Source organism: Micropterus dolomieu, linkage group LG02 (assembly GCF_021292245.1).
Source record: "Micropterus dolomieu isolate WLL.071019.BEF.003 ecotype Adirondacks linkage group LG02, ASM2129224v1, whole genome shotgun sequence".
In the NCBI taxonomy this organism is placed as follows: Eukaryota; Metazoa; Chordata; class Actinopteri; order Centrarchiformes; family Centrarchidae; genus Micropterus; species Micropterus dolomieu.
This window is the reverse complement of record NC_060151.1, coordinates 6,153,174-6,165,207: the sequence shown is the minus strand read 5'-3', so window position 1 is coordinate 6,165,207 and position 12,034 is coordinate 6,153,174. Positions and strand designations below refer to the sequence as shown.

At 42.3% G+C, this 12,034-nt stretch overlaps 1 protein-coding gene across 1 annotated transcript in view; it reads left to right on the top strand.

The window, feature by feature from the left end:
• LOC123958058 (NACHT, LRR and PYD domains-containing protein 3-like) overlaps nucleotides 1-5,053 on the top strand; it is a 6,854-nt gene extending 1,801 nt beyond the window's left edge. Inside the window, exons 3-9 of the mRNA XM_046031239.1 lie at nucleotides 737-2,609; nucleotides 2,711-2,884; nucleotides 3,186-3,359; nucleotides 3,727-3,900; nucleotides 3,983-4,156; nucleotides 4,267-4,313; nucleotides 4,488-5,053. Of these exons, the coding sequence (XP_045887195.1) occupies nucleotides 737-2,609; nucleotides 2,711-2,884; nucleotides 3,186-3,359; nucleotides 3,727-3,900; nucleotides 3,983-4,156; nucleotides 4,267-4,313; nucleotides 4,488-5,053 (3,182 nt within the window). The remainder of the gene's footprint in view (nucleotides 1-736; nucleotides 2,610-2,710; nucleotides 2,885-3,185; nucleotides 3,360-3,726; nucleotides 3,901-3,982; nucleotides 4,157-4,266; nucleotides 4,314-4,487) is intronic.
• Nucleotides 5,054-12,034: the final 6,981 nt, after the last annotated feature.

Genomic DNA, 12,034 nt, shown 5'->3' with positions numbered 1-12,034 from the left:
TGAGATCCTCAGACCCCTTGTGAGACCATATGCTGGTGCGGTTGGCCCTGGGTTCCTCCTAATGCAAGACAATGCTAGACCTCATGTGGCTGGAGTGTGTCAGCAGTTCCTGCAAGAGGAAGGCATTGATGCTATGGACTGGCCCGCCTGTTCCCCAGACCTGAATCCAATTGAGCACATCTGGGACATCATGTCTCGCTCCATCCACCAACGCCACGTTGCACCACAGACTGTCCAGGAGTTGGCGGATGCTTTAGTCCAGGTCTGGGAGGAGATCCCTCATGAGACCATCCGCCACCTCATCAGGAGCATGCCCAGGCGTTGTAGGGAGGTCATACAGGCACGTGGAGGCCACACACACTACGGAGCCTCATTTTGACTTGTTTTAAGGACATTACATCAAAGTTGGATCGGCCTGTAGTGTGGTTTTCCACTTTGATTTTGAGTGTGACTCCAAATCCAGACCTCCATGGGTTGATACATTTGATGTCCGTTGATAATTTTGTGTGATTTTGTTGTCAGCACATTCAACTATGTAAAGAAAGGAGTATTTAATGAGATTATTTCATTCATTCAGATCTAGGATGTGTTATTTTAGTGTTCCCTTTATTTTTTTGGAGCAGTGTATCTAGAGAGAGAGGGCATTCAGAACACGAGGAAACACTTTTAGACCTGCTTGGAAAAAAACATTGAACAACCAAGAATAGTGTGTCATCCATGTGTTTGTTCTGTACAGATTTCATGGTGCCAGTACCAAAGCCTGCACAGCCAATCACATCATACCAACAAATGCTCCAATCCAATCTTCAGAATCGGTTTGTGTGTGTACAAGAAGGACTATCAGATATGGAGGATAAAAAACTTCTGGATGATATTTATACAGAGCTCTACATCACAGACGGAGGCGACATGCAAATTAACAGGCAACACGAGGTCATGCAGATCGAGATGGCATCAAGAAATCTAGCAGCAACCGAGGTATCAGTCAAACCCAGCGATATCTTCAAACACCATTCTGGAAAATACAGACCCATAAGGACCGTGCTGACCAATGGGATTGCAGGAATTGGGAAAACATTTCTTGTGCACAAGTTCATCCTCGACTGGGCTGAAGGAAGAGCCAATCAAGATGTGCATCTCATATTCCCCTTCACCTTCCGCCAGCTGAATTTACTGAAGGGGAAAAGGTTTTCTCTCGCCAAGCTAATTCACAAATGTATCATGGAAACCAAGGAGATCACAGAGGAGGCTCTTAATTACATTTTCACAGTGCTACAGATGTCAGGAAACACCAACTATGACAAGAGTAAAGTTAAACTTCTCTTTGTGTTGGATGGACTAGATGAGAAACGCCTTCAACTAGACTTCACTGCCAAAGAAAAAAACACCATTGATGTGACAAAGTCGGCTAGGGTAGAAGGACTGCTGACGAACCTCATTAAGGGGACTCTGCTTCCCTCTGCTCGTCTCTGGATAACTACACGACCTGCAGCAGCCAGTCAGATCTTTCTAGAGTTTGTTGACATGGTGTCAGAGGTGAGAGGGTTCAATGACCCACAGAAGGAGCTTTATTTCACCAAAAGATTCAGTCATGACGAGCAGGCTGCTGGCAGAATCCTCTCCCACATCAAGACATCACAAAGCCTCCACATCATGTGCCACATACCAATCTTCTGTTTGATCACTGCGACCGTTCTGGAAGATGTGTTGAAAAGCAGTGAGAGAGGAGAGCTTCCCAAGACTCTGACCGAGATGTACACATACTTCCTGGTGGTTCAGATGAGGCAGACAAAAGAGAAGTATGGCACAAAAAAGAACATCCAGTATATTCAGTCACTTGCAAAACTGGCTTTTAACCAGCTGGAGAAGAGAAACCTGATTTTCTATGAGGAAGACCTAAAAGAGAGTGGGATTTATCTCAATGAAGCATCTGTGTACTCTGGGGTGTTCACACAGATCTTTAGAAAGGAGAGCTGGAGGAAGAAGGACAAGGATAAGGGCAGACTGTTCAGTTTTGTCCATCTGAGCATTCAGGAGTTTCTGGCTGCTTTTCATGTGGCGCTGTCGCTCATTAACAGCAACAAGAATGTGATGGCTGAATCCCAACCAACGTTTAAAAGTCTGGGGATGCTTCTCAGCAAAACATCTGTAACAGACGTCCATAGGATTGCTATCGACAAGGCCTTAGAGAGTCCAGATGGACACCTGGACTTGTTTCTCCGTTTCCTGTTGGGTCTTTCATTGCAGAGCAATCAAGATCTCCTGGCAGACCTACTAAAACAGAGAAGAATTATCTCAAACAGCAATCAGGAAACAAGCACGTACATCAAGGAGAAGATCAAGAACAATCCCTCTCCAGAGAGAAGCATCAACCTCTTTCACTGTCTGAATGAGCTGAATGATCATTCTCTGCTGGAGGAGATCCAACAGTACCTGAGTTCAGGATGTATCGCCAAAAGATATCTCTCTCCTGCTCAGTGGTCAGCTCTGGTCTTCATCTTAAGGTCGTCAGAAAAACAGCATGATGTGTTTGACTTAAAGAAATACTGTGCCACAGAGGAGGGCCTTCTAAGGCTGCTGCCAGTGTTTCAAGCCTCCAGTACATATCTGTATGTAGATGTATCACAGTAATAATATCAAATGTTATGAATTCAGTGCAAGAATGGGAATAATTTAAAAAATCTTGTCTTCCACTATTAATCTTCATCAGGCTGAGTGGCTGTAATCTGTCAGACAGAGGCTTTAAAGCCATCGCCTCAGTTCTCAGCTCCCATCAATCTAATTTGAGAGAGCTGGACCTGAGCAGCAACAACCCTAATGATGCAGGAATGAAACTGCTCTCTGCTGGACTAGAGAATCCCCACTGTAGACTGGAATCCCTCAGGTCAGCTCACTTTATTTAATTGTGATTTCAAAAAATGGTCATTTTTTTTATCATGTCTGTTTGCTCTAAATTCAAGATTTAGCTAGAGCTCCATCTGCTTACATACAATGTTTAAAGGCTAAAGTTATATATTTTTCTTCAACAAATACAATGAAAAGACTGAACTCATGATGTGCTTATTGGTAGTGAATTTCCATCATTAATATCATCGCCACAGATAAAAACCCATCAGACTTCCAAACCTGAAGTAGCTAAACCAATCTAAAGCAACACTTGTTAAAATGTTTTTTACCTTCTTCAGGTTGAGTGACTGTAACCTCGCAGGGAGAAGCTGTGAAGCTCTGGCCTCAGTCCTCAGCTCCAAGACCTCTAATCTTCGTGAGCTGGACCTGAGTAACAACGACCTGCAGGACTCAGGAGTGAAGCTGCTCTCTGCTGGACTTGGCAGTCTACACTGTACACTGGAGTCTCTCAGGTCAGAATTCAGTGCTGTGAACAACACAAACAGAGGCAGAGTCAGTTTTCAAATGAACTTGAATCCAGCTGGCTTAGCCTTCATCCAAACAACTTTGTAGAACAAATGTTATGTTTATTCGTGGTGCCTCCACTGCCCCAGTGTCCTCAGCCGGAGTAACAAACTCCCATTGTATTACATTGATAGCAAAAATCTTTTTAGTGGACATTTTAAGGCCTGGACAAATACAACAAAAACTATTAGGCACAATAGAGTTTGTTGTGATTTGTGATCACCTGTAATTATCACATAAAATACAAAATAGGGTAGATATTAAAAAATATCTTTTATCTTTTGTAAAAAATCTTCTACTTCCATGTTCTTTAAGGCTGAATTTGTGCAAGCTGTCATGGATGAGCTGTGAAGCACTGGCCTCATCTCTTAGTTCACAGTCATCTTGTCTGAAACAACTGGACCTGAGTAACAACGACTTGCAGGATTCAGGAGTGAAGGCTCTCTCTGCTGGACTGGAGAGTCCACAATGTAGACTGGAAACCCTCAGGTCAGAATTCCTGAATTAGTTTCATAATTGGTAAAAATGTGCGGTGAAAATCAGCAAAACACTTGTATGTGTTTGTGTGTAGGCTGTCAGGCTGTCTGGTCACAGAACAGGGCTGTTCTTTTCTGGCCTCAGCTCTGAGCTCCAACCCCTCACATCTGCGAGAGCTGGACCTGAGCTACAATCATCCAGGAGACTCAGGAGTGATGCTGCTCTCAGCTGGACTGAAGGATCCAAACTGGAGACTGGATACTCTCAGGTATGGGCAGCCAGCAGGAAGATGGCTACCAGATCCCAAACACTGTCCCTGTCACTGTGTCAGGTTAAGGAATATTATTAAAACATCATAAATGATAAGTCTTTTTCCAGGGTGGACCCTAGTGGAGTGCGCTGGTTGAAATCTGGCCTGAAGAAGTGTAAGTGTATATTTAGTTGCATAGATTTCTGTTTAAACTGACCCTTCATGAAGGTGTCATTTGTTCATTCAATCCGAGGTCATATGGGAACCATAAAAAGAAAGCATGTCACATTACCAGAACACAACAGGTCTGAAACTTCTGCTTGTATTTCTGACTTATTCTTTCCATCAGATTCCTGTGAACTCACACTGGACCCAAACACAGCACACCGAGACCTCATTCTGTCTGATGAAAACAGAAAAGTGACACGGGCGAGCGAGGAGCAGCCATATCCAGATCACCCTGAGCGATTTGATGACTGGTTCCAGCTACTGTGCAGAGAGGGTTTGAGTGGTCGCTGTTACTGGGAAGTAGAGTGGGATGGAAAGACTTGGGTTGCAGTGACTTACAGAGGAATCAGTAGACGCGGAGAAGCTGTTGACTTCTGTCCTGGATGGAATGAAAAGTCCTGGAGTCTAGAGTGCTCTGATGACGGGTACTATACTTGTCACAATAAAATTCTAACAGAAATATGTTTCCACCCCCTTGACTCTACCAGAGTAGCGTTGTATCTGGACTGGCCTGCAGGCACGCTGTCCTTTTACAGAGTTTCCTCGGACACATTGACACACCTCTACACCTTCTACTCCAGATTCACTGAACCCGTCTACCCTGGGTTCTGGATTGGGTTAAACTGCTCAATAACCCTGTGTCAGATGGGGGAGGGAGAGCAGTCACCTGAAGATCCAAACACTTAAACTGCTGACTATAGACAGCTGCTTTAAGGAATAGTTTGACATTTTGGAAAATATTCGCTTTCTTGCAGAGTGTTAGAAATGAAGACTGAACTCTTAATCCACCTGCCAGCACCACATAATAAATAAATATGTAAGAAGATTTGTATTAGTGCCACATTTTCCATGCAATGAGACTGTGCAATGTCACACAAGCATATGTCTAAATGTGCACACACGGTTTTTCTAAGACAAGCAAGGTGTGATATCGTGATGGGGAACTGAAAAGGTAAGGGTAGCATTGTTGTTATAGGTTGTATTGTATGGTTAGGTTTAGATCAAGGTTTGGGTTAAAATAATTAGGTCAACGTTGACTTTTTGTTTTACACGGGGCAGCAGCTTTCTGGTTTCTGAAGGTGCAGAAATAATGCCAACAAATCTCACAAGAGTTTTGCAAGTCAAGGGTTACCATCTAGACACGACCGACCATGAGGCAAGGAGGACAGATTTTTTATTTAAGTAAATAAGAGATGTTATATTTCTTATACATGTCAAAATATCATATGAGAAATAAGATGTATAGTGTTTACTTAGGACCTGAATGTCACAAGGGACATATAGAAATTAATTTGCTTTTAGTGTTTATAGTTTGTGTAATATTTGTGGTTTAAATCATCAGAATCATGACTTTTCCAGATGTTTAAAGGTACAAAGAAATCCAGCATTTAACCTACAAAGCTGTCAAGGGAGAGGAAAGGTTTCAGTCATATAAAAAGGTGCGAAATATTTTGTTGTATCCTGCATGAGTCCTGGGTGCTCAGTGCAGTGTGGAAGCTACTGTGGATCCTGGGTTTCTTTGGATTCTTGGATTCTTGTGTACCTCAGATACAGTCAAAGGATGTATTAGATGCTCTTCACCACCAGATGACGCTGTCATCTAAAGATCTGAAAGGTGTAGGTGAGCAACTTTTAATGGAGGCAAGTCACCAAACACCGCATTCAAACTTGTGAATGTTTGGTTCAAAACGTTTTGAAGTGATAGATTTTTGAAACAACTGTTAATATTAATTAAGTATTAGTGAACAAACAGAAGAATCTTCAAAAAAAATATATTATTATGTAAAACTCTTGTGTAAAATACTCTTTGTAGCACATTACACTGGAACATTTTGTCCTCTTTTTCTGTCTCTGCATTTTAATGCATAATCAGTTAATTATATATAGGCTATATACATCTAGACACACATGTATAAAATCATTTTATTATTTTTTAAAGCAATATATACCCCTTAGGATGATATAATCACTGGCCAATGGTACATGGTAAATTCAACAGGTTGCATTTTCATTCAACTTAGAAGGACATTTTGATCACATGTCATTACCTTCTTATCAACTGTAGGCTACATGCCTCACTGGGTTCCTCTGTCAATGGCCTATCTTTCAATTTTCATGTAACATTGTAATTATCACCTTCACATGTGGAACAAAAAACTGAGAAGACTGCTCTAGCATAAAGTCTGGAGGAGAAACTGGCCTGTCAATCAGCATATGCTTTGTGATGCGCATTCACCCCATGCAGGTAGAGGCCAGCGAATCAGGATACTTATTTCACTGCGTGATGCACACTGTCTCTGTTTTTCACAATACCACAGCAGGGATTTGCCAGCACTGGTGGATGCAGGCAGTAGGAGTGCATTCTGGTTAGCCAGACAAAGTTAGGGTCAATAGTGTCAACTAATTTCAACTAATCCAGTTGTAGTTCTGTTTGAAAAGTAAATGTTTGCAACAAAGCTTTCTTATATTCTTACAATACACAACTTCAATCACATTTGGTTTCAGAATGTGCTGACTACTGAGAACTGTAGTCTACATTAGAGTCTGCCGCACACACATGACAATGTCTCATTACTTTTCAGGTAACCTAATAGGTACTTTTTTATAGTAACAATCAATCAGATTATTATGTGTAATATGAAAGGTGTCGTTTATGTTGATCACCCTGCAGCAAGTTATCGTCCACATATTTGCAACAGCTCTACAGAACTTTTTAGCCTCTTTTAACTGATTGTTTTGGTTTTTCCACCATGCAAACTCTGCTCTCATCAACCCCTTATCCAGCCACAGCAGGCTGCTCATTTCAGTGAAAAAAACTCTGACAAACCGACTGTACACTACCTGCCCATAATCAAGCAGTAGACAGACAAAGTTAGCTACTAGGTGCTGAACATAGTGAAGCATTTAGCAGCTAAAGAATAGGTACTTCTGTTAAGAGATGGTGGAAACCAAATCAGTGCAACAGTAAAAGTAGAGTAAATATATGCCAGATGACCAGAACCACAACTCCAAATGAATGCTAATGATGCACCGCTAACACAGTAATAGGTGTTCATGTGGTGATAATGTGTCATTGTTGTGTTTGCAACCTTTTTTTTTGCCAAAACAAATGCTACTTCAAATACTCCCAAGGTAACCCCGTTAAGCAATCACCTAGGTACACCTAACCAAAGCTTCTACCACTGCTACCAAAAGTACTGCTCTCACTACACATTCTCTTTTTACATATGTTTGGCCCAGACACCTGCACCATCAACATCCCGGTTCAAGCACTCGGCAGGTGGTCCATGTTAAAGATGAGAGGAGATGGACTCTCACTGGTGTGTTTTACATCGATGATGCTTGGTGCACAAACTCAGTCAAGATGGACTCTGTTTCCCAGATGTCAGACTGTTTATTGTGAAGATGAAACTTTCATAGTATTATCTGGTTGCTGCTGTTTATATTCACCCCAGATGCAAATTCAGAAAATGCAATGCAAAAAGTGGAATGTTCGGGGTGTATACATGTAGGTGGGTAGGTTTGTCGGAATATAACAAGTTATAGAGTGAAATTGACTTTGTAACACCCTTCTGCTACATAGTAGACAATATACCTTAATACAGAATCAACATCAAACAGAAATAAACTATCATCACTGGAGCAGTGCTGAGGATGAATTAGAGTTTAAGAGTCTGATAACTTTGGGGGAAAAGCTGCTCTGCAGTCTGGTGGTAAGGCAAACTTCTGCATCTCTTCCCAGAAGGCAGTAGGGTGAACAGGCTGTGGCTGGGTGGGTACTGTCCTTTAGTATCCTTTGGGCTCTGCGTAGGCACCACACCTCACCGATATCACTGATGCTGGGTACCAATGATCTTCTGAGCAGTTTTAATCACCCACTGCAGAGCCCTCCGGTCCTGGACTGTGCACATCCCATGCCAGTTTGTGATGTTTCCAGTCAGGATGCTCCTATTGCTCTTCTGACAAGGTGACAAGAACTTGGCGTGGGAATTTCTTAAGCTTCCTCAAGAAATATATTGGTTTCTGAGCTTTCTTCACCAGCATGGAGATGTGAAATGACCATGTCAGGTTCTCCGTGATGCTGATTCCCAGGAACCTGAAACTGTTCACCTGCTCCACCTCAGCTCCACTGATGTAGACAGGAGTGTGTGTCTTTATCTCCTTCCTAAAATCAATGATCAGCTCCTTGGTTTTGCTGACGTTGAGCAGTAGGTTGTTCTCTGAGCACCACTCTTTTAAGATTAAGAATTTCCTCCCTATATGAAGTCTCACCGTTGTTTGAAATCCGACCAATGATGGTGATGTCATCCGCAAACTTCCCAACAGAGTTCTTTCCATGTTGGGGGATGCAGTCGTGGGTGTACAGCGTGAACAGGAGGGGGCTGAGCACACATCCTTGGGGGCTTCCAGTGTCGAGCACTAGAGTGGATAAGGTGTGTCCACCAATCCAAACTGACTGGGGTCTGTTTGTGAGGAAATCCAATATCCAGTTGCAGAGTGTTGAATTTAAACCCAGAGTGCTGAGTTTGCTGATCAGCTTCATGGGGAGATTGTGTTAAGTGCTGAGCTGAAATCCACAAACAGCATTCTGATGTAGGTGTTGTTTTTCTCAAAGTGTGTGAGGGCTGAATGGAGGGCAGTGGAGATGGCATCCTCTGTGGATCTGTTGGTTCTGAAAGCAAACTGGTGAGGGTTCAGGCCGGCTGGGATGTTGTTTTTTATGTGCTGAAGTTTCTCAAAGCACTACATCAGAATGGGGGTGAGTGCCACATGGTGGTAGTCATTCAGACAGCAGGTGGGAACCCTCTCCTGAGGCAGTGAGATGTTGAAAAAGTCAGTAATAACATCAACTACCTGATTGGCACAGGTTTTTAGTACACGACGAGGGATGTTATCAGACCCAGCTGATTTACTCATTTTCACTCTCAGCAGGACTCTCCTCACATCTGCTGTGAAAAAGTGACTGACAAAGTGAGCATAAAAGGTGATAAGTTCATCAGGTAATGTGGCCTCACACATGATGAGGGAGCACCAGCTTTTGTAGCCTGTGATGTTTTTGATGGCCTGCCACATATGTTTGGTGGTGCTGGTGTTAAGGTCTCTCTCCAGTCTCTGCTGATGTCTCCACTTTGCCTCCTTGATGTCAGCTTTCAGTCTCGCTCTGGTGGAGCTGTAAGCTTCTTTATCACCCGACTGAAAAGCAGCTTTTTTGGCTCTGGATGGATCCCTCACCTCTCCATTCATCCAGGCCTTCTGATTGGGGAATGATTTTATTGTTTTAGTGGTCACCACATCATCAGCACATTTGCTGATGTCACTGATGGTGTATATTCCTCAAGAATGATGTGGCTCTCCTGGGCGGCGGCCTCTCTGAACATACTCCAATCTGTGCTCCCAATATAGGCCTACGCTTAATTATATTTTGTGTGTGTGGCATGAAAGAATAAATTTTGTCCTTAGGTGTGAGTGGTTTTTGTATATATGGGGCCCTGCGACGGACTGGCGACCTGTCCGGGGTGTGCCGCGCCCGATTAACTCCAGCCACGACTCCGTACAGTTGATGATGACTGAGTCAGTGTGAATTAAAATGTCCTTGTATTCTCTCTACTTACAATTTAAGAGACACTGGTGAAAAAGGCATGGTTATCCAGTTTAGTACAGTATGTGCATGTTATCTGCAGAACATGTTTACTTCATATCTGCTCAGGATCTCCTCGTCCTCCACTCACTCATCAGTCTTTCCCCACCTTCCTTTCTTTCATTGTTGATACAGCCGTGTGCATTTCACCTGATAAATCCAATCAATCCTCTGCCACACACCATGTAATTCCCAAATAAATAACACTTCCATCCTCATCCAGAGTCCTTTATGAAAAAGACGGGGCAAATACAATCAATCAAATGATGCCGTTCTGGACGTCTTTATTCATTAATAATAACTGTAATGACAGTATGTAGAGCAGATGTTCACCAAACAGTCTTTTGCAATCATCAGGCTAATATGAAGGCTATCAGTTAGTAAGGGCTGAATGGGATACGCTGCATGGCATGAGCTCTTAACTGTGTGTGGTGAGGCCCAGCTCAATCTCTCGCACAGACCTCACCAGTAGGAAAACAAAACAAAAAAAAAGAGAGAGAATAGTTTAACATTTTGGGAAATGTGCTCATTTGCGCTCTTTCCAAGAGTTAGAAGAAGATTTAAACTACACTCAGCTGGTTAGCTTAACTTAGCATAAAGAACAGGGGGATACAGGTAACAAAATTTGCCTTCACCTCTAAAGCCCACTTACAAACTACTTTATATTTTATTGGTTTATGCCGTACAGAAACCAAAGTTTAAAAACAACAATTTACTGATTTACAGGGGGTAATGTGCCAGACTATTTCCTGGCCAGGACCAGTAAAGTCCTGGAGTCTCTGCTGGTTGCCTGGCAAGTGGTCCAAGCGGTTATTGTACTGATTAAACAAACGTGATATAACATGTTAATTAGCTTGTAAGCGGTTATTGTTATCTTCCTAACTGTGTCCAGTCTTTGTGCTAAGCTAAGCTAACCTGCCGCTGGCAATAGCTTGTTTACCGCATATACATAAGAGTGGTATCAATCTTCCCATCTAACTCCCCTCTAACCACAGAGTGAATAAATGCATTTCTCACAATGTCAAACTATCATTGGGCAGATCATACAAAGTACAGCTGAAGTAAAAAAGAAGAATGCATGTAATTACTTGTTCTATTACTCTCAGCCTTCCACTTTCGATGGTGTAGAAACAATACTCTGAACAGTAATGAGAGCATTAGCAAAAACAAAGCAGCATTTGTTTGATGGAAGTGATCCCGAGTCATGTTACAATGGGGAAATTAGCGGCATGCATCTCTTCTTCTGACACAAATTCAATACACATCTTAATACATTTCAGCAAATCTAAGCTACATTTAAACAAGCCAGTGTCTCAGTAGGATTCTTTCCTGTTTGAATCCAGTAACACATGGCTGTAAATTCTCATGCATCATTAGATTATATGCAAGCTTGCACATGCAGCCACACTTTCATTGCACAGAAGCACATGCTAAATATACACACGGGCACAAATGCCCTCGCACAACACACTGCACACAGACACGTCTCTCTCTCTAAGCCCCCAGCAAGGCAAAGGTCTGCAGCAAATGATTGAGTGATCTAATTACGAAGTGGGGGAAAGCATCCAGTCGTATTTACTACCACTTTTCATTACCTGTAGTGGCGCTGCTCAACGGGAGGGATTTCAGCTGAGACCTTTAACATATGGAGCAAATAATTCAACATGGGTTCAGTGTTTTTGGGCTTAAAAACTGGGATGAAGTTTAAGAAAGATACATGCATGCATAGAGTTGCATACTCTCCTAAGGGAGCAATAGTTATTGCTGCCATTTCATAGCCTGAGAGCTAGCTTTTATGCCTTTGCAATATACATTTTTAATGTGTCTGTACCTATAACGATACATTTCTGAGCAGAAAGGAAGCTTAGTTATACAATGACCCATAATGGTGAAATTACAGTTGGCCACAACCCTGAAATCTACAAAAAAATATATTAGATTTTGCAAAATCCCTCTGATGTGTCACTTTTTGGCATAAATTCTTTGCTCATTTATTTAACCTGACTTAACTGATATATTTCCCCTGAGGT